General features: G+C 38.2%; 2 protein-coding genes and 1 long non-coding RNA gene across 8 annotated transcripts in view; 2 read left to right on the forward strand and 1 right to left on the reverse strand.

Moving 5' to 3' along the window:
* API5 (apoptosis inhibitor 5) overlaps nt 1-9209 on the forward strand; it is a 25521-nt gene extending 16312 nt beyond the window's left edge. The window contains exons 12-14 of one of the 2 annotated variants that reach the window (XM_077114452.1): nt 2042-2118; nt 2654-2790; nt 7108-9209. In XM_077114452.1, the coding sequence (XP_076970567.1) occupies nt 2042-2118; nt 2654-2790; nt 7108-7190 (297 nt within the window). In that variant the 3' untranslated portion in view covers nt 7191-9209. The remainder of the gene's footprint in view (nt 1-2041; nt 2119-2653; nt 2791-7107) is intronic. The other variant, XM_077114453.1, reaches the window with a different exon arrangement.
* LOC143644888 (uncharacterized) overlaps nt 1-17240 on the reverse strand; it is a 21634-nt gene extending 4394 nt beyond the window's left edge. The window contains exons 1-4 of one of the 4 annotated variants that reach the window (XR_013156941.1): nt 16866-17240; nt 5306-5347; nt 2646-2748; nt 1999-2096 (exon numbers count right to left, since the gene is read on the reverse strand). This is a non-coding gene — a long non-coding RNA (uncharacterized LOC143644888). The other 3 variants (XR_013156940.1, XR_013156942.1, XR_013156939.1) reach the window with 3 other exon arrangements.
* Nucleotides 16349-25491, forward strand: part of TTC17 (tetratricopeptide repeat domain 17) — a 156284-nt gene continuing 147141 nt past the window's right edge. Inside the window, exon 1 of one of the 2 annotated variants that reach the window (XM_077114451.1) lies at nt 16349-16576. In XM_077114451.1, coding sequence (XP_076970566.1) covers nt 16418-16576 — 159 coding nt within the window. In that variant the 5' untranslated portion in view covers nt 16349-16417. The remainder of the gene's footprint in view (nt 16577-25491) is intronic. The other variant, XM_077114447.1, reaches the window with a different exon arrangement.

A 25491-nucleotide genomic window follows, 5' to 3' on the forward strand; every position in this document is an offset into this window, starting at 1 on the left:
TTTCTAGGTGTTTTTACATCTGTGATGGTACTGCTTAAGGGGAGATGCCATTATACTCCTGATGGTTGGTCTTTTACAATTTTATAATATGCATTGAGATTTCTGTAGCTATAATGAAGTCATACATTGTTTTATTTAAAAGTTACCACAGAAAATACTACTTAACTAGGGAAGCCTTCAGATTTTCTCTGGCACAAACCTTTGGAGTAGATACCTTTAAACTAAGAATGGACTAGCTTATGTAGCCATTGTTGCACCAGAAATGTCTTCCTCTGGTCTTTTCTGTTAACTTGTCTATGCAATAAATTGAGAGTTTTCTGTCCTATAGGCTAGCAGATACCTTTCTTTTAAGCCTTAATTGCCATTCAGTTCTATTTATCCTCTACAATATCTACTCACCTAAACACAAAACTAACAACCTGAGAGAGCTAAAAATAAAAATAAAAAATAAAAAATTATACAGTATTTTTGTTACTATAAATTAACAGTATTGTAGCCTGATGAGAGAAAAAAAATTATTTGTAGCCCCCAGAGTCCGAAGCCTAATAGTAAAAAATTGAGACCTTAAAGCTAACCTGGTCAAAATTCTATGGAATTACTCTTACCAGGAAAAAACAGGGAAGCTTTTCAGAGAAAGCAACAGTGCATTGGACATTGAGGGATGTTTTCCACTTATTGCCAAGTGGAAAAGTGAAGAAAGAACATTTTAAGTTTAGCAAATACTGTGACCCACTGAATGGAGATGAGCCAGTTTCCTGTTTAGGAAACCACAAGTGATCTAAAGATTACTATAGTAGGAAGGTGTATGGGGAAAAGTGATGAATAGGGTCACTAAACAATATATATATATATATATATATATATTTAGAGTGACTTGCCAGAATATCATGAAATATTTTCTAAATGAGATAGTATGTGACATGATCAGTTCTTTGAAGATCACAGGAAAAACTGATGTGCTTTGGTCCACCCTTGGCATTCTTTGTAGTCTTTAGTTTCTACCAAGGCAAACTCATCTAATTCCATGATTTCCCTTTCCTTCAATTTTAATGAATCCCCAAACCATAACCCAGTTTCCCATTGTCATCTGAGATTCAGCATGTTTAAAACTGAAGTCTTGCCCTTCCCTCTTCCTGTGTTCTCTGTCTCAGTAGCTTCATTGTATGCTAAATCAGTACAGATAGAAACCTCACAAGCATTTTTGATCAAAGAGCTTTGTATTGGCTAATTCCCTGGCATTTATCAGGTATACTGGACTTTGGTTTTATATAGTAAGAGGTGATTTCTTTTAGTACATTCATTTTAACTGTGGAAAAAATTCAGTTTACTCCTATCAAATTTTATCTGTATGTAAACATTAGGGTAGAGGTGGTAAGAACTGGTAGTTAAAATACTAAAATATGTTTTGGAATCCATTCATAAACTTGAAGACATGAATCTAGACTATTTCAGTTCTTGATTATTTTAAGATTTAAATTCAAGCACTTGAATTCCTACCACATATTTATCATTAGGTATTTATTTAAGTCTTCTGGGTTTTTCCCTTATTGACAACATATTTGAGAATTTTTTTAAAAGATTATCCAGACCTTTAGTTTTGTTCTAATTTTCAGACACTTAAAAATCTGAGTGCAAAAGAAAATGCAAAATACACCATTGTATATTCCCTAAAGCATCTTGGTGCACCTTGTACAAAAGAAAGTACTTATTTGTTGGCTTAAGGTTGATAAATACTGATATTTTATCCTGAAACTTGAAATGTCATTTAGAAACACACTTAGCTGTCATTTCTTAAATGAGCCACAAAATGATGTTAATGAGGCAATGGGTGTAATTTTTAAGCAAAATTGTCTGTCTTTAGGTTTGTTGTTGTTGTTGCAGTTTTAGGTCCTTAGTCACCAGCTCAAAAACAAGAATAATAATTGAAGTTTCCCTTGTAAACTTAATCTTTAAGGTTATCTCTCCCTGTTTACCACCCTTACCACTACACCCTCCTACCATTAGGTGCATTAGAAATCTTTCATGAACTCTGTCTTCTCAGGATCTCTTCCACATTCCTCCTTCTTACAAGAGCACAGTAACATTATCCTGGAAACCTGTACAGAAAGTTGAGATCGGGTAGGTATATTTCAAAGAGATTTGAATCTTTTCATTCTTAATGATTTATAAGTAAGAAAATCTAAATTTGGGTGTTACTGTTACTACAGAAAATGTATAAATTATTAAGTATAAATTATTATGAATTAAGTGTATAAATCATTAAGTGATTCTTAAAGGTATTAAAATACAAAATCTAACTCCAGTGTTTATTAAATAAACTAATAGAATACAGATCTTAAGTTTTCAGGCTTGTTTGTATTCCTGTGGCATAACAAGACTTTTTCTGACAAGCTTTATAAAATGAATTGCTAGTATATAGTCTATGCAGCTACATATTTTAGCTTATTTTAAGGTATTATAAATGCCCTTTAACATTGTCTGCATAACCAAGCCACAGCTAATTTGATGGCATAAGAATGTTATTTCCTTTTTTTTTCCCACTGTAACTGTCAACGTTAGTGCATTTTTAATAGTTGACTTGCTAAATTATAAATGCATTATGATCTCTGCTATAATAGAAAGTGTTCTATTAATATTCTTCCTACCATTATAGGCAAAAGAGAGCCAGCGAGGATGCAACTTCAGGTTCACCACCCAAGAAATCGCCAGCAGGACCAAAAAGGGACGCCAGGCAAATTTATAATCCTCCTAGTGGGAAATACAGCAGCAATTTGGGCAACTTTAATTATGGTGAGCGTTTCCGTTTGGGTACAAGCAGTATGACAGATTAGGCAGATATTGTGTTGTACTTGATTTTAATTATTGACTATATATTGTATCATAGCTCTTTCAGATGGCCTTTCTAAATTAGCTTGGGAAATCAGGACTGTTTGGGAAACAGCTTATCTCCTCTCTAACCCATTCTTGTGGACTCACTGAACTGTGCATAACACTAACCACTAAGAAAACATGTCTCTTGGATTCATTGAACCCAGTAGAAAGAGAGGACGTTGGTGCATGTACCATCCATCCTTGTTTTCCCAGTTCTAGCTTTAAGGCAAGATATTCTTAAAATTCTGCATATTCTCCCTCAGGGATAGATAAGGCTTCCTGCAGATGTGTTATTAATAATTTCTTCTTGGACCTTGACTGGCCTGTTGCTGGTCCTTCCATCTTCTGTAAGCTAGTTCAAAAGGAGAAGTTATAGAAGTGGGAACAGATGTTAAAACATCTCCTGACAAGGTGGATGTGTTCCACTACAGTCTTTTTCCCTTGGTCCAGAATGTAATCCTGTCAATGCCTCCTGTTCCCCTTTAGCCATTAGAGAGCTTCCCACTGGCTCATGTCCCAAGGCCGTTCAATCAGAAGTGAAGTTTGTCTCTCACTGGCTTATTTCCTTATAGATCCTTTTAAAGGATGAACAAAAATGTTACTAACTCAGCTCCTTATCTTGCTTAGGAAGACAAAGTTTTATAATACTCGCAACCAGACATCTTGTGGTTATTCTTGATTACCAATCAACATTAATTCTGAAGTATTTATTCAGAGTACATTCTGAACCAGATATACTCTATAATTCTATTTCCAAGGTGAGAAAATTTTAACATTAAGTCCTCCTACTACAGCTGAATTCCTCTAATGTCTTAGCAAATGAGTTCCGAAGTACAGTTTTAGATTGTCAGATGAATCCTCTAACTCCAGACTACTTAGTGAGTAGGAAAAATACTGACTCTCAATTCTATAATATGTAAATGTATATATCTGAGCCTCTTTTTTCTTATCTGAAAAAAGGCAATTATAACAAGGTTCATATAAGCATTAATGAAGAATATTTATGTAAGCATTTTGTAAATGGAAAGGAGTGTATGTTACTTCATTGCACCAAATGTTGTCCTCTGTGAGTTGTATGATTTAATATGTCCAGCAGTACCATTCTTAAAATCAGCTATTATCTCAGTAGGAGAATGTGACTGAAATGAAAGTAATCCAGAGGTGTGGCAATAAACAAGAGAACTGTATTCCTTTTCACTTGGGCAGTCAGTTACTCTGAGTTTCCATGAGGATTCTACCTTCTGTGATACTGAGAGTCGGGTGATATAAGGCATGTAGAAAAGAGATGTGAAAAATACAAAGCTTTAAATTGTATTAACATGTTTTAAAATAATTTATCAATGTGAAAAATATAAGCATATGTTTTACTCAAGACCAAAGTCAAGAAGTCACTTACAACTTAAGCTATTCCATGTTCTTCAACGGAACAGAGGGGCAAAACAGATTGCCTGATAATTATTTGTCTTTTATGTCTGATATAACTACTTTAATATTTTTATAGGAGTCAACCCTGTAATTGGGATGCCTGTCATAAATCAAGTTGCAAAGCAATTTGAAGTCTGTGAACCAACTGATTCATACTGGAAAGTAGGAGCAAGATTTCTGTTAGTTTTTACATTTGGAAGTTTTAGTGTGATCAGGTTACAGGAGTTCTCACTAACAATTTGAAGGGTTTTCTTGAGTCTTTCAGTCCTCCAATTGAAAATAGTTCTCAGTATCATAAATGAGACTTGGTAGACTTAATGTACTTCTTTTTTTTCCCACTTTTTTGTTTAATGTCCTTTTATTAAGGTCCTGCTTCTCAGCTGGGGTACAGATGCTCTTCAGGGAACTGACAGTGAATCAGGAAGGAGGGAGAAGCACGTTTGCATTTTTTTCTAGGATGTCAGTTTTGCTCCAAAATTGGAAGGGAGAAATGTTTTGTATTCTTAGAGAAACAAGTGGTCTTAGTATTACAGTCCTATTAAAGTAAATAGGTCTACTTCAGTGAGAGTAGATTATATTAGTGTTGTGAGCCCAAACTTATTCACCACAGAGACAGAGACAGAACGTGTGATTGTTATTTGAGTCCATTCAGGCATATATAACTAGGCTTTTTTTTTTCTTTTTTTCCTTAACCAAGTTTATCACTTTACCAATCATTGACTTTGCCATTTGGTAACACAGACATGGTATTGGTTCCCACAAATTAGTTCATATTTCCACTGCATTTTGTCAAATTATTTATGAACACATATCTATATTTAGTTCTTTTCCCAAGATGTTCCCCAGTAACACAGAGGTACCAGACACTGTATGCCTTATGATATGTCCTTCAGCTTTTATCTTTTAGAATATAGAATAATTTTTAAAGTGAAATTTTTACTAGGAGCAGTAGTTTTTAAAAAAGTTAGTAACATTGGGTGCACGGATGGTTCGGTGGTAGAATGCTCGCCTTCCATGCAGGACACCCAGGTTCGATTCCAGGACTATGCACCTAAAAAAATAAAAGTTAGTAATATAAGCCTGAAGCCATTGATAAAATCATCAAAATGATTGAACAGTTCCTCAAAATAAAGCCCTTCAAAAATAAAATAATTTGGTAATCTCCCCATAGAGGTACTGCATCAGATATCGAAAAAGAAATGGCCATTATAGAAGAGATGACTGTAACAAGTATCTCCATACAGTGTTCTTCATATATTCATTAACATTGCTGAACAATTGAGATTAACCCAGTACTTCACGTAAGAATCAGTTGAAATTTTAGTAGTCTGTTACTTTATAGCTAAAAATGGTATCTATGAAGATTTTAATTTGTTAGGTATATTGAATTAAATTAGTTGAAAAATGGAAAATGAAGATTTTTAACATGAATATGGTACTAATTAGGAAAAAGTATAGCATGCACATAGATGGAGCCAGCTCTAGTCAGAAATGCAGAAATAAGGTCCCAAAAAAAATGCATTCCCTGAATGTCCCTACAGTCAGTCCTTTGATTACTGAGAGCATCTTTCCCTCAGAGACAGTACTTCTCTTTTTCTCAGTGTGTTCACTGAAGTAATAAACATAATTTAATTTTATAATGGCTTGCATACTAATCAACTTAGAGAAATGTGTCCTGACATGAGGTGACTTTGAATCAGAGCCCATTATATTACACAGGTGTTGGCCAATCTGGGGAAAGCCCTAGTTAGTATTGACTTGATTTATAGTTCCTTCTGGAGAAAAAAAAGACATCAAAACATCACTCAAAGAAGGTGACTGTATTTTTAGCCAAAATAACCAACTTAAAAAAAGGGTTACAAAGTTGACTTAATATTTTTTCAAGCTTTTAGTATTATGAATTAAAAATGGCAAGACCAAACTCATTTTATTGCTGTCGACAAGATTCACTACAGTATAGAAGTTTGAAAGTTCAATGAAGAAATTTGATATCTGGAATTAGGAGTTTGAGATTCCTAATTCATTTACAAATGATGAAAAGTACAGCTTGGGTGATAACGTCAATCAGCTTTCTTCACTGGAAAGACTCCTTTGAGGAATATTTCTCTGGGGTTATAAAAGAGACTGACCAATGGACCAGAGACTTTTATTCTATTGTGTGATATAAGTGACTTGATTTTTCAGCAAAAGATACGCTTAATTAACAGCAGTAATCCTCACACTGCATGTACACATAACACATTTTGGCAACACTCTTGAGTATTCTAACTCAGGCTTGATTTACTTTGAGTCAGCTCCCATAGCTGATAAAGCACTGAAAATTGCCTACTTATTGCATCTGAAAGATCCATTTCTCTGTGTAGCCTAATTCTTCAAAATTGATCATTAATGTTCTGTGATATTTTGCATATGAGGCATTAATTTTTCAAAGTCAGTGGTTTTTCTGTTAATTTTATATTAAGTATAGCAATTTTTTTGTTGCATTAATTATCTTTGGTAGTATGGTAGGCACCAAAATACAGAATTAAATAGTGTTGGAGTTATAACATTGTCACCTTAAAACAACTTTGTTAATGGGATACATTTAATTAAGCGCCTATCATGAATGTATGGCACCTTGCCTTATGTACTTTGGAGTATATGTTGTTCTGGTTTTATGAACAGAATCAATTTGTAGGAAGACTCGCACAATACCACTTCTGATTTTATAGGGTCTCCTGTTATATTCAGAGCCACAAGCTACATTTCTTCTGTATTTGCTGTACCATGAAGTCCCTAGCAAGACCTAAACCCTTATTCGCTTTTTCGTAGAGCAGAGAGGAGCCTTCAGGGGAAGTAGAGGTGGCCGAAGTTGGGGAGCACGAGGAAATCGTAGTCGGGGAAGACTCTACTGAATAAGACATCGCATTCTTCAGCATTGTCATGAGCTTAATATACTTACACTCTACTACTCATTGGATTGCCGGGGATGTCCCTTTAAAATGACTGCTGCCTTCAGCTAAAAACTTAATGTTCTTTATACCTTTGTATGTATGATCTACTTTTGTAACAGACCATGGTTGTGTCCAAGGTGAAACCACAACAATATTTTTGGATGCTTTGTCAACAATCTTGACTTGTTTTTGCAATATCACCATTCAGACATCACATTGCGAATTCTTCTCCTTTAAACATTTTGATAATTTGTTATTGAGAGCTGTTCAAATATAAAATGTAATGAAATTCAGTCTTTCTGATAACTGATAAAGATCATCAGTTTTGAAAGGTTATTGATTTCCCTCTCCCTTCTGTCTTATTTTCCCCCCCAGTATATGGAGAAGAGTAATGGCCAATCTTATTTTTGTTGTTTTTTAGTAAAGCTGCTAGTCAGTGTTGCAGCATCCTACCTAGGATCATAAAAGCAAAAATAATTATTAGCTTTCTTAAAATGTAGAAATGACATTACATTTTTAAGAAGGAAGTTACTTTGCACTGCTCACATAACTCTTCTCCATATATTGTGATGTAAACTTTTGAGTATGGATCTTACTATTCTGAATAGAAATGTGTATGTATAATATACATACATACATAAGCATACATATGTGTATATATAGATATATCTATATATATGCATGCTATGAAACTTGACTATATGACATAAATCATTTTTTAAAATTCCAGGAATGGGTGTCCTTGACATGGTCATCATCCTTTTGGGGCGGAATCTATTACTGACTTGTTATCTTGGTTTTCCCCCCCAGTAGTGAGGGGTTTTGAGTCAGTTGCACTTACATGATTATTGTTATTTAAAAATAAACACAGGCTGCATTTTCAAAGATAAATTTGGAAATCCCTATTGGTGAAATACAGCCAAAATATTGAATCTGATGTACATATAGGTTTCTACAGGATGAGATAGTATAATTTAGAATTTGGGGATTTAATAACCAGGGCTATCCAGGAAAAGTGACTTGATAACACAGTGTAGTGATAAGGGATGCTCTCTTGGTTTGTTTTTGCCACTTTCAAGATTTTAACTTCTCAGGTTATTAATCAAAATTATTGTATAAGTTAGCCAGTAGAATCTTTAGGTTAAAATAACAGATGGGGGGGTTGTGGAGTGTTTAATGTCATGGGCATTTTTAGTAGCATAGGCCCTTTGCTCTGCATTTGAATGTTTCATATATTTTTGTTCAACAGTTAATCTTTCCTCCCCAAAGTTTGCTATTCAAATCAAATGCCTGAAAGACATTTTTTAGTAGTTTGATTTATTTTTTGAAGAACAGTTCGTTTCCGTTGCAGGTGTCTTCGTTGTTTATTATTGTGTCCTCAGTTATTTCTACATTGGAGAAAAAGCAAAAACCCCTTTGGTAGAATTACTAGCACATGTTTATAGGGGGAAAATTTGTTTAGATACAAGTGAGCAAAAGAAGTTGGTCAGCTTGAGTATGGAGTGGTGGCAATAATCTCTAAACATTCCAAAAGACTATGAGCTGAACCTAAGCTCCTTGGAATCTGAGCAGACATAGGAACATGGAATTGCCATTTGAAAACTGTGACCGGCTAGTCTGGGCCTCAGAGGCAGATCAGCTTGTGGCCTTATGCCATTTCAAGTTACTTTATTGGAATTACAGCTATGAAAAATTTCAACATTAAGTGTAAATTTCCTGCCTTTTTTTTTTTAAGTATATTTGTAAACTCAAAGTTGAGTGACTTTATTATTGAGTTGACTGTTCCTTCCCTTACCACCTCGCTGTTCCCCTTTCCCTTTCTTAAGGCAATACTATACAATGTAGGTTATTTTTCTTCAAAAATCTGAATGAAAAACTTCATGCCAAGCAGTTTTTTCTTTAGCAAGACACCTGTTTATCACCTTGTTGAAATGTAAATGTTCCCTTATGCTTTTGAAATAAATTTCATTTTGTAATTTTGTTTTGTCGTGATGTGTTATAATTTTGATAATTTCCGTTTGTTGGCAATCCACTAAATTACTGATAGCCTCTTATGTGCCAAGCAGTGTGTCAGACCATGAAAATATATTCTGCTTTCAAGCGATTCAGTCTTGAGATGATTTGGCAAGTATCTTTTATTCTTTATAGTTCTGTTTTGGATTTATTTAAGCTAATACAACCTTCTGAAAGAAGGATTTGGTTCTTTGTATAAAATGAATCATCAGATAATTGCCAGATCATTATGAAATAAATAATTTCCATCTGCAAGTTACTATGTAAAGAAAGTTGGGACTTCTTAATTTGACTACCAGCCTTTTCTAAAAAGTCTTTCTAAAGTAGCACCAAGGATGGCTAGATGCATCCCCTCCTAGAATGTAGTTAAAATGCCACAGGGTAAAGATTTTTGTTCACTAATAATCTCAAGCAACTAGAGTAGTGCTTAGTGCACTGTATTAGTTTGTTAAGCTGCCAGGATGCAAAATACCAGAAATGGAACCACTTTTATAAAGGGAATTTAATAAGTTACAAGTTTACAGTTCTAAGACCATAGATATGTCCTAACTAAGGCATCCAGGAAAAGTTACCTTGGCTCAAGGAAGGGCAATCTGGGAAGGCACATGGCTGGGGTCTACTGGTCTTTGTTCCCAGTTCTGCTGCTTCCAGCTTCTGGTGCCAGTGGTTTCCCCTCTAACCGTCTGTAGGCCTTCACTTACCTCCTCTGGGACGCAATTCTGGGTTCTCACCTGATTAGCATCTCATAGGAAGGCACATGGTGACGCCTCCTGGGCTCTGCCTGTCTAGGCATCTGCTCTGTCACACTCCAAGCATCTCCAAACTTCTGTGTCTCTGTCAGCTCAGCTCTGAAGCAACTGTTCTCCAAGTGTCTGCATCTGCATCTGAACTCTCCAAAAATGTTTCCCCTTTTAAAGGACTCTAGTGAACTAATTAAGACCCACCCTAAATGGGCAGCCCCGTCTAACCAAAGGCCACAGCCACAATTGGGCAAACCACATCCTCGAGATAATCTCATCAAAGGCCACACTCACAACTGGGAGCCTCACACCTCCATGTAGATACTCTCACACTACAATATTGAATTAGGATTAAAAGACATGGCTTTTCTGGGGTGTACAACACTCAAACCGGCACATGCACAGTAGGTTTCAGGACACCTTGAGTGAAAAATCTGGAGGCAGCGTTTTACTCTCAGGGAATATAGTGAACAAGGCAGACAAACTCAGGGAGTTTACATTCCATTATACAGAGCCTGACAAATAAGCTGATTAGTGCTATAAAGGCAAGAAAGCATGCTAATTTGATAACTTTGTGAGATAGCTAGCCCAGAAAAAGCCTCTGAGGAATTGACTGGTACTGAAACCTCGATAATGGTATTGAGCCAGGCTAGATCTCAATGAAGAGCATTTGATAGAACACAACAAAACTTACAGGACATCTGACTTTAAAAATGTGCCAGACTGTAGTAGGGGGTGGACTATCTCAAGACTCTTAGGTTCCTAATCTCCACACCCAAACTCCTAAATTCCTAATCTACTAAAATAGTTAACTACTTTGCGTGCCCAAAGGGCACCAAACTCTTCTAATACTGGGATATTTTTGCTCTGTCAGGAAGATTACTATTCCCTGACTGCAACATTCATATTTTAGCTTCTAAATCCAGATCAGAACTATAAAGAACCTGTCCTTCAAGTCACAAAATAGATGTCACTTGCCTTGGGAAGCCTTTCTTCTCAAGTCAATTACAGAGCCCAACTATGTACTCCCTCGGTTTACTGTTCTTCCCCCTTTCTAGAAACTATAAAAAACTCAAATCGGGCTGGGTGGGTAGAAAACAGCAAGTGAGATTTCATTCTTAACAAATGTTAATGGAAAAACAATCTAATAGTATGAAATATATCAGTAAAAACCTATGAAATTATAGATTTATTCCTACAAGGTAAAGGTCTATTTCCTAAAACGTGCAACCACAAATAAGAGCATCTTGTAAAACTGTGGTCATCATACGGAGTTAACATTAGAAACAGGATCTAAGACAAAGCTAGACATTATATGCAATTCCAGTTTATATCTTCAAGAATTAAAAAGAAAAGTTACAATAAATGATCTGTATTCCATAAATTAGATAGATAAATCAAAGAACACAAACTCATGAAAGATTTCAGTAGAATGAACTTGGATTTAATCACAAAATTGAGATGTTGAAACAGGAGGTATATGTGAGGTGATAAAGGTGGGGGGAGATGACCTTTAGCTTCTCACAAAATGGGAAAATCACAATAATTCCACTCAAATGTAGTAACACTTGTAAGCATTGAGGTAACTTACTGACTGGTAAGGCCACAATTAGGAAAATTCTTTTGAGATATAGTAGTGAACAAGACAGTATAATTTATTATATGGAGCCTACTATCCACAAATTAGCTTTGGTGTCACTATGAGTCAGAATCCTGGGCTAACTGGAAACTTGGGTCACATCCATAGTAGTCCTTATGCATCAGATTCCCTGATCTATTTATCAAACTTTATAAAATGAAATCACTATGTTTTATTAATAAACAAAATTATCCTCTTCCTCTTCTTCAAAAATCTCTTCTTTTCACATATATGTATGGCCCTTCCTGCCACAGTTAACCTCCCTCCCTACTCACCCTTTAACACACCACCCCAACCACCAATTAAGAATTGCTCTTTGAAAATTAACTACATGTACTAGGCTGCCAATAATTCCTTCCATTCCTGCTGGAACATGCCACCTCTCCTACCTGTCAAGATGAGTCTCTTTTCCTTCTGCTTGAGATGTGGGCTAGTCATGTTACTTCCCTTGACTAACAGAATGCTGAAGTGATACTCTGCCAGTTCTGGGCCTGTCTGTTAAGGCGCCTAGCAGCTTTCACTTCTACTCTTTCGGAGCAGTAAGCCACCATATAAGAAACCTACCTACCATACTTGAGAGAAAGAGAGATATGCAACCACCCTCAGCCATTTCAGCCACTCCAACTAACCAGATATGTGAGTGAAACCATTCTGGGACATTCCAGTCCCAGGAAGTCCAGCTAAATGCAGGCACATGAGTGGCCTCTGGCAGCACCAGAAGAACCACCCAGCTAAGTCCAGCCAACAATGGAACCATGTAAAACAGTAGATCCTTGTTTTAAGGCTTAAAATTTAAGCCACTAAGATTTGGGATTAACAGAAGAATAAAATAACAATTTAAACCACAATGTTACCTGTCTCATAGATATTTATATCTCTAAGTATTCTCTCTAAGGAATAAACAGCAGAGATCTTTTGCAACCTTCAGATAAGATGGTCCAAGGGAAGGGTTAATCTAGAAAGATCATTTTACCATTGTCCAGTTCCTAACTTCAAAACTTCTATCATTTATGATAGTAAATACATTAAAGGAGCTATTGGCTAAAATACCTTATACCGAAAGACCAAATAAAGCAGTTATGTGCTTTCCTATCATTTGTTCAACCGAGAATTGAATCAAAATGTAAAGTATCATAAAAACATCTAGGGTCTATTTGGGATTCTACAAAAGTTTCACAAACTAAGTTTACTTTCCCGAAACCTACAACCTCCAGATGGTTCCTAGGCCAGGTAAGTCCTAAAACCCAGAGGGGCCAGCTTCTTCAAGAACATCAACCAGTTCCATCCCCATCCCATACTGTCAGCACCCCTTTTCAAGATGAAGTGAGAATGGGCATAGCACAAACAGCCCTGAAGATTGGGAGAAGAATCAAAGGAGAGGGAGGAGTTATAATTGAGAAGACAACAGAGATGATAGAATTTAACAAATGAGTATGACTGCTGAATCATTATACTGATTATTTCCTTAAGTCTCTAGTGTCTTGGAGCAGCTAGAAAGAAAAACCTGAGATTGTGGATCTGTAACCCATAGCAAACTTTAAAATCTGTTCTATAACTATTTATTAAGATGTACTTTGAAATTTATTGGTTTTTGTATATATGTTATATTTCACAATAAAAAATGTTTAAAAAATGTAAGATATCAACAGTTTTATTCACTATCATCTTATATTTTTATAGGTCATATCTAAGCACCTAAAAATGGAAAAGTATGATTAAAACAGAATAAGGATTATAGGTCTTAAAGCAATGGAATAATAATTCTGAACACAGGGAATTAGTATTTTATTTAGGTTAGTACTTTCAATTGTCTTATTCACACACAAACACACACAAAGATGGAAAAGCCACTTTTTGGTCATCTAAAAAAAACTAAGTCAACAAACTAACCACCTACATACAAAAAAAAAAAAAAAAAACCATATTAGTGGGTGGGCAATTCTCAGTGCCTTCCCATGCAAAAAAAATACATATATGTGTGTATAGGAAACGCTTCCTGCCCTCAGATGCTAACAGTCTAGATAACTGAACAAAGAATTCCTCAGGAGTTTAGCTGTTCAAAATGTATAAAGTAATATCACAGAGCCACACTGTATTGTCAGAGTAGTGGTACAGAATTCTGAGCAGGCAAACAGACATTGACCAACTTTTTAAAGTCTGGGATTTGAGCTGTACCTTAAACCGTACATATGAAAAGGAAAAGATTTCAGGGCAAGTGAACCAGATGCACAAAAGAACATCTTAGTGTGTGATACTTAAAACATGTAATTCCATGAAAGACTAGAAATATGAACTTGGCAATCAGGTTCTGTGGTAGGCAGAATTCTAAAATGACCCCCAGTGACCCCCAGTGACCCCCAGCCTTATACAATCTCCTCCCCTTGAATGTGAGGAGAAACTGAGTATGATGAGATGTCACTCCCATGATTATACTATGTTACATGGCAAAAGGAATTTTTGCAGATGTCCTTTAGGTTATTATCAGTTGACTTAGGGTTTATCAAAAGGGAGTTAATCCAAGTAGACCTGACCTAATCATATGAGCACTTTAAATCTGGGTCTAGAGGTCAGAGACAGAGGAAGTAAGAGATTCAAAGCAACAGAGATATTCTCATGCTTGCCAAAAAGGAACTAACTGCCATGCTATGGAGAGGGCCATGTCGCAAGAAATGGTGGGTGGCCTCTAGGAGCTGAGAATAGCTTTTGTTGTCAGCAGCCAACAAGAAAACAAGAACCTAAGTTCTGCCAAAGCCGTGAATGAGCTTGTAAGAGGACCCCAGTTTCAGATGAGATCACTGCCTTGATTTCAGTCATCTGAGACTCTGGACAGAGACTCCAACTACACCACACCACACTCCTGCTTCGCGGAAACTGTGAGATGATAAATTTTTGTTAAATCACTAAGTTTATGGTAATTTGTTACAGAGCCACAGAAAACTAAATGCAGCATCCCAGAGGACAAGATTATTTATCTAGGTACATAGAAACTATGATTCTGTCACCTTGACAGATATCCATTAACTGTCAAGTTGCTGATGGCAGTGATGCGACATCCCTCAAACTCATGGCTATCCTTCATCTACGCATAGCTCAGGAGTCCAGGTGATCTAAGCCCATATCTGAGCTCTGCCACTTACTGGCCAGATTACTTAACAAGCCTTACCCTGGTGTATTGTGAATATTAACAGAAACTAGGCCATGTACAAGGCTCAGCATGTATTAAACAGCCAACGAATGTCAGATTCAACAATTGCCATTTTTTAACAGCTCTTCCAACAGGTAAGAGTTGACTGCTGCACCTAAAAATAAGATGCTGAGAACAAGGGGATTCCATCACTGGCCAATCTCTATTTCAAACTTTTTGGCATGCTTCCTAATGTCTACATTTAAACTAGTTAGTATGACATGCAAGAAACCCTTCCAATGGGCCACCAACTTTACCTTTTCACACTTATCGCTTATTCTGCCTGAACAAGCAACTTTGTTCCCAAGCCTTTCTGTACCTGGTTGGTTGCTCTTACCTCTCTCCTTATGTGCCCATATACAGTCCCATTTTCCTATATTTTACTTGTTAACCTACCAGTATTCCACTGGACTGCTCTGTGGTAAAAACCGAGTCTTATTCAGATTTCCATACCCCTGACTAGGATAGCACTAAGCAAAAAAAGCAGATTAGCCATCATTTTAAACTAAATGTTCATTACTTCAGCCCTCTAAGAAAAGCTGCTATCCGAAGGAATAAAACAACACTAGGGTCATTGTTTCCATGGCTTCAAGTGATGGTTAAAGATTTGGTCATTAATTTCCTGCAACATCCCTGTACAGGGAAGTGGTCAGATAACTATTCCCATCCTCCTTTTCCCAAAAAGATGACACAAAGCATAATGGACCTAAATACAAAATGGCACACAGAGCTAGGAGGCAGCCCTTGGCCTAGCTGTAGGTCCGTGCACAGGGCTTCTCAGCGTGCCTCCCAGCTACCTGGGGCTCTCGATTCAGCAGGTGGAGGATGAAAGCAAAGTGCAGTTCTAATAAGCTCCCAGGAAGGGCCCGCGCGGCTGGTCTCAGCCTCCACCCTGCTGCCCAGTTCGGTGGCCACTGGCCGCCTGTGGCTGGTAAGCCCCTGAGTGCTGGCTGTCGGAATTTAGTGTGAAAAATAAATACCGGATTTCAAAGCCAAAAAAACAGTGCAATATCTCACTAATAGTTTTTTTAAGTGTTCATACTGAACTGAGTATTTTGCATATGGTGTGTTAAATAAAACGTTACCAGAAATATTTTACTTTTTTTTTTCTTTTTAAAGAAACATACGTGGCTCCCATTATTTCTATGGGACAGCGCGGCCCATTCTGAAGTTTCCACCACTGTGAGACTTTTAATAATAAAAGGTAACCAATCTCTCCTCTTGGGATGTTCGAAAGCACACCTTTTATTTCACGGCCAGAAGTCAAAAGTAAAATAAAATTTTTTAAAATGCAAGAACTTAGTTTTAAAAACTACCGCTCTCACTTCAACTTAAACACCACGTAGGACACTACTTTTATCTCCTTACAGTTCCCACGCTCCGAGATGGTCTCACCCACAGGAAAATAAGAGAAACGCGTTCTCCTACAACCCTGAAGCGGGGCGGGCTGCCCCTGGGCGCAAACCGAGGCTGAGGAACCAGGCGGCCCGCGGGCAGCGCGCGCTGGGCTCCTCTTCCTCCTCTTCCTCCTCCACCGCCGACCTCCCCAAGATGGCGGACAGCAGGGACCCGCTTCCGCTTCCGGCATGAGTGGCCGGGTCGGGGGGGCAAGATGGCGGTAGCAGTAGGGGCCCGCGGCCGGTGCGAGCTGCCGTCTTATTCCGGCCCTGGCTGGCTGCTCAGCTTTTCCGCCCTGCTGAGTGTGGCGGTTCGAGGGTCCTTCGCGACCACGCACTGGGTCGTCACGGAGGACGGGAAGATCCAGCAGCAGGTAGCGGCTAGGGCGTCCCTTTCCGCCCGCGCCCACTCCCGCCTGGGGCTATTCCCCGGCCGGGCTCGGCTGCTGGCCGTTTGGCTCCGGGCGGCCCCGCCTCCATCCAGCCTTTCCACGGTCGGGGCCCCGCGAGCCCGGCGCCCCCAGTACTCACAACCGGCCCGATCTCCAGCCCCACTCGTCTTCTGGCCCTCCTCGGGCGCCTGGAACCTCTCTGATTCCCACCCTTGGGGCCGCGCGCCCGAGGGTGAAAGTCGCCGGTTGTGCGGATGTGGGGAACACGGACCCTGGGGCTATGTTCTTGAGCTCGGGCTTTAGAAATCACAGGATCTTCCCAGCCGCTGGTACCGCCTGGGCCCACGCGTCCCCGGCGCTCCCGGGGGAGGTGGAGGGCAGGTGGTAGCGCTGGGGTGCGCGCGGCTGCCAGGGAGCTTCCAGCTCGGGCACCCCCAGCAGGGGCCGGCCCAATGCTACTCCTCGCAGCCTCCTCTCCCCCAGTGGGAATTCCTTTCCGCCTGTTGTGGTCTTAGCTAGTGCCGTTACCCGGGTCAGCAGGGGCTCACTAGGGACACAGAAGCTCCTTCGGAAGGAATGCTTGAGGATGCCTCTGGTGGCGTCGCCTGCATCTTTTCAGCTGTGACTGCCCGTGTTTCCCAGGGTACTTTGCATTGTGTCTTTACCTCGTTCTTGGGACCCAGCCCCGCGTAGAGGATAGGGGATTTCCTGCATTTATTTATGCCTGAGCTCATTCCTCCGAGGAGAGACTTTTTAATGTAACTTTATGAATGCTCGCATTTTGTGGATTTTGCTGATGCCTGAAGAGTACGAGTGTGTGTGTGTGTGTGTGTGTGTGTGTGTGTGTGTGTGTGTGTTGTGCTACAGAATCTTGGTGAACTTTATGACTTCCAACACTTAAGAGCATTTCGGAAATGTCCAGCAGACGTTTAGAAAGTGAAGTGTGCGTCCATACAGCGTGGCCCACAGATCTTACGTCCTAAAATCCGTTTTCTGTGTGGAATTACTGGTCCTTTGAGTTGTGTGTGATGAACGGTGACAGCAACACAATGCAAGCTTTGCTTTAGTATAAGGTGAGGTCAGGTTTAGACGAGCCATGTGATGCGTATGTGATGAGTGACTTAAGTATAATTTAAAAGTTCATCCTTGGTAGTTTTCAGTATATCTGAGAAAAGACAGCTTTCCTATTGGGTGGCCTTTTTTCTATATCTTACTTATATCAGAAAAGGTTTCCTTTTCATGGCCGTCCCAACTGAGACTTAAAATGTGTGTATGTTAATTTCAGGAACCCCGGAAAATACTGCAAGTTCATCTTTTTAAACATAAGATTGGAAATCTGTGGGACAGGGTTGCTGTACTATATGCGGCTCTTGTTTCCTAATGGTGGTTTTCCTTGAGGCCCTCATGAAGGGAGACTTAGACTTAAGTCGCTCCTGCTGCAGTTTAGGGAACCCTTCTCCTATTGGCTCTTCTGCAATACTGTTTTTGGCCGCAGCTATTTATATTGTATAACATTGACTTCTCCTTCCCATTTTGGTGTCCTGCCACTCAGCTGAGAAAGTAGACCATCTGAAAAGTGAAAACTGGTAGAAATGTATTATTTATGTGCTGAACGTTGCATTGGGAAATTAGAATCTGATTTTTTTTTTAACGAATTCCTTCTTTTTGTACATTGTCTAAATCATTGTTCTAATGGGAAAAGGTGAGTTACTGTTAACTTGCCTTAGAGAAGGGATGGGATATGAAAAACATGGGTCTCTGCCAAGTAATCCCTGCAGGAAGTAGTTAGGCTTAAAGTTAAGAAAGCAAGGTTTCTTTATCACATACCTTATTTATGAATCCTTTTTTGTGAAATTTCCAGTACTTTGCATATAACATTTACAGTGCTCAGGCAGCCACGAAATTTTATACCAAAGTGCTACAATGTAGCAATAAATGGATAGGAAAGGGATGTTCATTCAATCTGAGGAAATAGCAGCATATATAAATAAAGTAAGGGAGTTGTATACGGTGGTCAGCTTCTGAGTTGCTGTTAGTAGTTTGTACATTGCCCATGCTGCCCTTCCTGGCAAAAATTTGAATGTAGGTAGAATTCAGATGCTATTTAGATTGCAGTTAATTATCATATTTGGATATACCTATTAAAGTATTGAAAGATCCCCTCATTCTATGGATTTTACTCAAATATCCAGAAACATAATTGATTAAAAGCTTAGCATCCTGTGTCCTGACTGACATAACCAATTCCTTGTTTCTCCTTTTTTATTATAATACCTGGTTGAGAGCAGAAGTGTAATTTCAGTTTTAAAATGGCCCTATATCTGGGAAAGGGCTTAAGGGCAAACTGAAATAGCGTTCTTAGAAAATTGAAGTGGTCAATAACTTTTGAAACCCTTTGCCTGATATTTAATCCTGTCAAAATTAAATATACCAGGCCATTTTTTTCCACAGTGAAGGTAGAAAAGTGCTTATGAATTAAATCTTATCTTCTTCAAATTCAGATTCAAATAGAGATATTTTCCATCATTATACTAAAGATTTAAGTGCAGTAAGGACTCTCTCCCACAAGAACACTCCTTTGATTTTTTTTTCTTTCATGCCTTAGCAGACAATAAAGATAGGCAGTCACAAGTTACAAACTGCAGACTTGTGAATATACATTTATATATCACTAACTGGGAGCACCTAGTTCCGTGACTGGGTTAAAATGGGATCTAAGTCAAAGCAAGGGAACGATACATTCCTCCAGGCTGCCTCCTTACAAAACTGGGGCTGCTTTTTAAGAGCAGACGTCAAGTATGTAATATTGCAGCTTAGGGAGTTGAAATACCTTTCCACAATCCCTGTCCCAGATTTTAGGCTCCCTGTTTACTGAGCTGCCACTGAAAAACACCCCTCTGTGGTTTTGGGACAGATAAGAGGCCCCTCCTCTCTCTTTGCTATCAAACTCTGTGCTTTTCCCCAACTTTGGGTTTTGTGTTTTTTTTGTTTTTTTTTTATTAATTAATGGAAAAAAAGAAATTAACCCAACATTTAGAAATCATACCATTCTACATATGCAATCAGTAATTCTTAACATCATCACATAGATGCATGATCATCATTTCTTAGTACATTTGCATCGGTTTAGAAGAACTAGCAACACAACAGAAAAAGATATAGAATGTTAATATAGAGAAAAAAAATAAAAGTAATAATAATAGTAAAAAAAAAAAAAGACAAACAAACAACCAGACAGACAAAAACAAAACAAACAAACAAACAAAAAAACCTATACCTCAAATGCAGCTTCATTAAGTGTTTTAACATGATTACTTTATAATTAGGTATTATTGTGCTGTCCAATTTTGAGTTTTTGTATCTAGTCCTGTTGCACAGTCTGTATCCCTTCAGCTCCAATTATCCATTATCTTACCCTGTTTCTAACTCCTGCTGGTCTCTGTTACCAATGACATATTCCAAGTTTATTCTCGAATGTCGGTTCACATCATTGGGACCATACAGTATTTGTCCTTTAGTTTTTGGCTAGACTCACTCAGCATAATATTCTCTAGGTCCATCCATGTTATTACATGCTTCATAAGTTTATTCTGTCTTAAAGCTGCATAATATTCCATCATATGTATATACCACAGTTTGTTTAGCCACTCATCTGTAGATGGACATTTTGGCTGTTTCCATCTCTTTGCAATTGTAAATAACGCTGCTATAAACATTGGTGTGCAAATGTCCGTTTGTGTCTTTGCCCTTAAGTCCTTTGAGTAGTCATATGGCAATTCTATATTCAGCTTTTTGAGGAACCGCCAAACTGCCTTCCACAGTGGTTGCACCATTTGACATTCCCACCAACAGTGGATAAGTGTGCCTCTTTCTCCGCATCCTCTCCAGCACTTGTCATTTTCTGTTTTGTTGATAATGGCCATTCTGGTGGGTGTGAGATGATATCTCATTGTGGTTTTGATTTGCATTTCTCTAATGGCCAGGGACATTGAGCATCTCTTCATGTGCCTTTTGGCCATTTGTATTTCCTCTTCTGGTAGGTGTCTGTTCAAGTCTTTTTCCCATTTTGTAATTGGGTTGGCTGTCTTTTTGTTGTTGAGTTGAACAGTCTCTTTATATTTATAAATTCTGGATACTAGACCTTTATCTGATATGTCATTTCCAAATATTGTCTCCCATTGTGTAGACTGTCTTTCTACTTTCTTGATGAAGTTCTTTGATGCACAAAAGTGTTTAATTTTGAGGAGCTCCCATTTATTTATTTCCTTCTTCAGTGTTCTTGCTTTAGGTTTAAGGTCCATAAAACCGCCTCCAGTTGTAAGATTCATAAGATATCTCCCAACATTTTCCTCTAACTGTTTTATGGTCTTAGACATAATGTTTAGATCTTTGATCCATTTTGAGTTAACTTTTGTATAAGGTGTGAGATACGGGTCTTCTTTCATTCTTTTGCATATGAATATCCAGTTCTCTAGGCACCATTTATTGAAGAGACTGTTCTGTCCCAGGTGAGTTGGATTGACTGCCTTATCAAAGATCAAATGTCCATAGATGAGAGGGTCTATATCTGAGCACTCTATTCGATTCCATTGGTTGATAAATCTATCTTTATGCCAATACCATGCTGTTTTGACCACTGTGGCTTCATAATATGCCTTAAAGTCAGGCAGCGCGAGACCTCCAGCTTCGTTTTTTTCCTCAAGATGTTTTTAGCAATTCAGGGCACCCTGCCCTTCCAGATAAATTTGCTTATTGGTTTTTCTATTTCTGAAAAATAAGTTGTTGGGATTTTGATTGGTATTGCATTGAATCTGTAAATCAATTTAGGTAGGATTGACATCTTAACTATATTTAGTCTTCCAATCCATGAACACGGTATGCCCTTCCATCTATTTAGGTCTTCTGTGATTTCTTTTAACAGTTTTTTGTAGTTTTCTTTATATAGGTTTTTTGTCTCTTTAGTTAAATTTATTCCTAGGTATTTTATTTTTTTATTTGCAATTGTAAATGGGATTCATTTCTTGATTTCCCCCTCAGCTTGTTCATTACTAGTGTATAGAAATGCTACAGATTTTTGAATGTTGATCTTGTAACCTGCTACTTTGCTGTACTCATTTATTAGCTCTAGTAGTTTTGTTGTGGATTTTTCCGGGTTTTCGACGTATAGTATCATATCGTCTGCAAACAGTGAGAGTTTTACTTCTTCCTTTCCAATTTTGATGCCTTGTATTTATTTTTCTTGTCTAATTGCTCTGGCTAGAACCTCCAACACAATGTTGAATAATAGTGGTGATAGTGGACATCCTTGTCTTGTTCCTGATCTTAGGGGGGAAGTTTTCAATTTTTCCCCATTGAGGATGATATTAGCTGTGGGTTTTTCATATATTCCCTCTATCATTTTAAGGAAGTTCCCTTGTATTCCTATCTTTTGAAGTGTTTTCAACAGGAAAGGATGTTGAATCTTGTCAAATGCCTTCTCTGCATCAATTGAGATGATCATGTGATTTTTCTGCTTTGATTTGTTGATATGGTGTATTACATTAATTGATTTTCTTATGTTGAACCATCCTTGCATACCTGGGATGAATCCTACTTGGTCATGATGTATAATTCTTTTAATGTGCTGTTGGATACGATTTGCTAGAATTTTATTGAGGATTTTTGCAGCTATATTCATTAGAGAGATTGGTCTGTAGTTTTCTTTTTTTGTAATATCTTTGCCTGGTTTTGGTATGAGGGTGATGTTGGCTTCATAGAATGAGTTAGGTACTTTTCCCTCCACTTCGATTTTTTTGAAGAGTTTGAGGAGAGTTGGTACTAATTCTTTCTGGAATGTTTGATAGAATTCACATGTGAAGCCATCTGGTCCTGGACTTTTCTTTTTGGGAAACTTTTGAATGACCGGTTCAATTTCTTTACTTTTGATTGGTTTGTTGAGGTCATCTATTTCTTCTTGAGTCAAAGTTCGTTGTTCATGTCTTTCCAGGAACCCGTCATTTCATCTAAATTGTTGTATTTATTAGCGTAAAGTTGTTCATAGTATCCTGTTATTACCTCCTTTATTTCTGTGAGGTCAGTAGTTATGTCTCCTCTTCCATTTCTGATCTTATTTATTTGCATCCTCTCTCTTCTTCTTTTTGTCAATCTTGATAAGGGCCCATCAATCTTATTAATTTTCTCATAGAACCAACTTCTGGTCTTATTGATTTTCTCTATTGTTTTCATGTTTTCAATTTGATTTATTTCTGCTCTGATCTTTGTTATTTCTTTCCTTTTGCTTGCTTTGGGATTAGTTTGCTGTTCTTTCTCCAGTTCTTCCAAGTGGACAGTTAATTCCTGCATTTTTGCCTTTTCTTCTTTTCTGATATAGGCATTTAGGGCAATAAATTTCCCTCTTAGCACTGCCTTTGCTGCATCCCATAAGTTTTGATATGTTGTGTTTTCATTTTCATTCGCCTCGAGGTATTTACTAATTTCTCTTGCAATTTCTTCTTTGACCCACTGGTTGTTTAAGAGTGTGTTGTTGAGCCTTCACGTATTTGTGATTTTTCTGGCACTCCGCCTATTATTGATTTCCAACTTCATTCCTTTATGATCCGAGAAAGTGTTGTGTATGATTTCAATCTTTTTAAATTTGTTAAGACTTGCTTTGTGACCCAGCATATGGTCTATCTTTGAGAATGATCCATGAGCACTTGAGAAAAAGGTGTGTCCTGCTGTTGTGTGGTGTAATGTCCTATAAATGTCTGTTAAGTCTAGCTCATTTATAGTAATATTCAGATTCTCTATTTCTTTATTGATCCTCTGTCTAGATGTTCTGTCCATGCTCATTTATAGTAATATTCAGATTCTCTATTTCTTTATTGATCCTCTGTCTAGATGTTCTGTCCATTGATGAGAGTGGTGAATTGAAGTCTCCAACTATTATGGTATATGTGTCTATTTCCCTTTTCAGTGTTTGCAGTGTATTCCTCACGTATTTTGGGGCATTCTGGTTCGGTGCGTAAATATTTATGATTGTTATGTCTTCTTGTTTAATTGTTCCTTTTATTAGTATATAGTGTCCTTCTTTGTCTCTTTTAACTGTTTTGCATTTGAAGTCTAATTTGTTGGAAGTCTAATTTGGTTTTTGAAGAGGTTTTCCATTTCTGTTCATATATTCAGCATTAGTTGTTTCAGCTCCTGTATCTCATTTGAACTATTGGTCTGTTCCTTTGACTGGGCCATATCTTCAATTTTCTGAGCGTGATCCGTGAACCTGCTCTTTTCTGGTTGTTATTTGCATGAAATATCTTTTCCCAACCTTTCACTTTCAACCTATGTTTATCTTTGGGTCTAAGATGTGTTTTCTGTAGACAGCATATGGAAGGATCCTGTTTTTTAATCCATTCTGCCAGTCTATGTCTTTTGATTGGGGAATTCAGTCCATTAACATTTAGTATTATTACTGTTTGAATAATATTTTCCTCTACCATTTTGCCTTTTGTATGATATATATCATATCTGACTTTCCTTCTTTCTACACTCTTCTCCATACCTCTCTCTTCTGTCTTTTCGTATCTGACTCTAGTGCTCTCTTTAGTGTTTCTTGCAGAGCTGGTCTCTTGGTCACAAATTCTCTCAGTGGCTTTTTGTCTGAGAATGTTTTAATTTTTCCCTCATTTTTGAAGGATAATTTTGCTGGGCATAGGAGTCTTGGTTCGCAGTGTTTCTCTTTTAGTAACTTAAATATATCATCCCACTGTCTTCTAGCTTCCATGGTTTCTGCTGAGAAATCTACACATAGTCTTATTGGGTTTCCCTTGTATGTGATGGATTGCTTCTCTCTCGCTGCTTTCAAGATCCTCTCTTTCTCTTTGACCTCTAACATTCTAACTAATAAGTGTCTTGGGGAACGCCTATTTGGGTCTAATCTCTTTCGGGTGCACTGCACTTCTTGGATCTGTAATTTTAGGTCTTTCATAAGAGTTGGGAAATTTTCAGTGATAATTTCTTCCATTAGTTTTTCTCCTCCTTTTCCCTTCTCTTCTCCTTCTCCACAACATGTATATTTGTGAGGTTCATATTGTCCTTGAGTTCCCTGATACCCTGTTCAAATTTTTCCGTTCTTTTCCCGATAGTTTCTGTTTCTTTTTGGAATTCAGATGTTCCATCCTCCAGTTCACTAATTGTAGCTTCTGTCTCTTTAGATCTACCATTGTAGGTATCCATTGTTTTTTCCATTTTTTCTTCTTTGTCCTTCACTCCCATAAGTTCTGTGATTTGTTTTTTCAGATTTTCTATTTCTTCTTTTTGTTCAGCCCGTGTCTTCTTCATGTCCTTCCTCAATTTATCAATTTGGTTTTTGAAGAGGTTTTCCATTTCTGTTCATATATTCAGCATTAGTTGTTTCAGCTCCTGTATCTCATTTGAACTATTGGCCTGTTCCTTTGACTGGGCCATATCTTCAATTTTCTGAGCGTGATCCGTTATCTTCTGCTGGCGTCTGGGCATTTAGTCAGATTTCCCTGGGTGTTGGACCCAATAGGTTGAAAGATTTTTCTGTGAAATTTCTGGGTTCTGTTTTTCTCATCCTGCCCAGTAGGTGGCGCTCGTGGCACATGTTTGTCTGCGCGTCCCACCAGTAAAAGGTGCTGTGGGTCCTTTAACTTTGGAAAACTCTCGCCGTGGGGGATGTTTGCCAGCCGAAGCGGCTTGGAAGAGTGCCAGCTGGCCCGGGGGTCCGAGCGCGGGGAGGGTCGCCGGCTGCCACAGCCTGGGAGAGCGCCCGTCCGAATTTCCTAGTCGGCCCGGGGCGCCAAACGTGGCGGGAGGGCACCAGCCACCGCGGCCCGGGAGAGTGCACCGTTCCCAGCCATACCGGGAAGTCACGTGTTTGGATGGGACCCCCCCGGTCA

The sequence above is a fragment of the Tamandua tetradactyla genome, chromosome 8 (genome assembly GCF_023851605.1).
Source record: "Tamandua tetradactyla isolate mTamTet1 chromosome 8, mTamTet1.pri, whole genome shotgun sequence".
In the NCBI taxonomy this organism is placed as follows: Eukaryota; Metazoa; Chordata; class Mammalia; order Pilosa; family Myrmecophagidae; genus Tamandua; species Tamandua tetradactyla.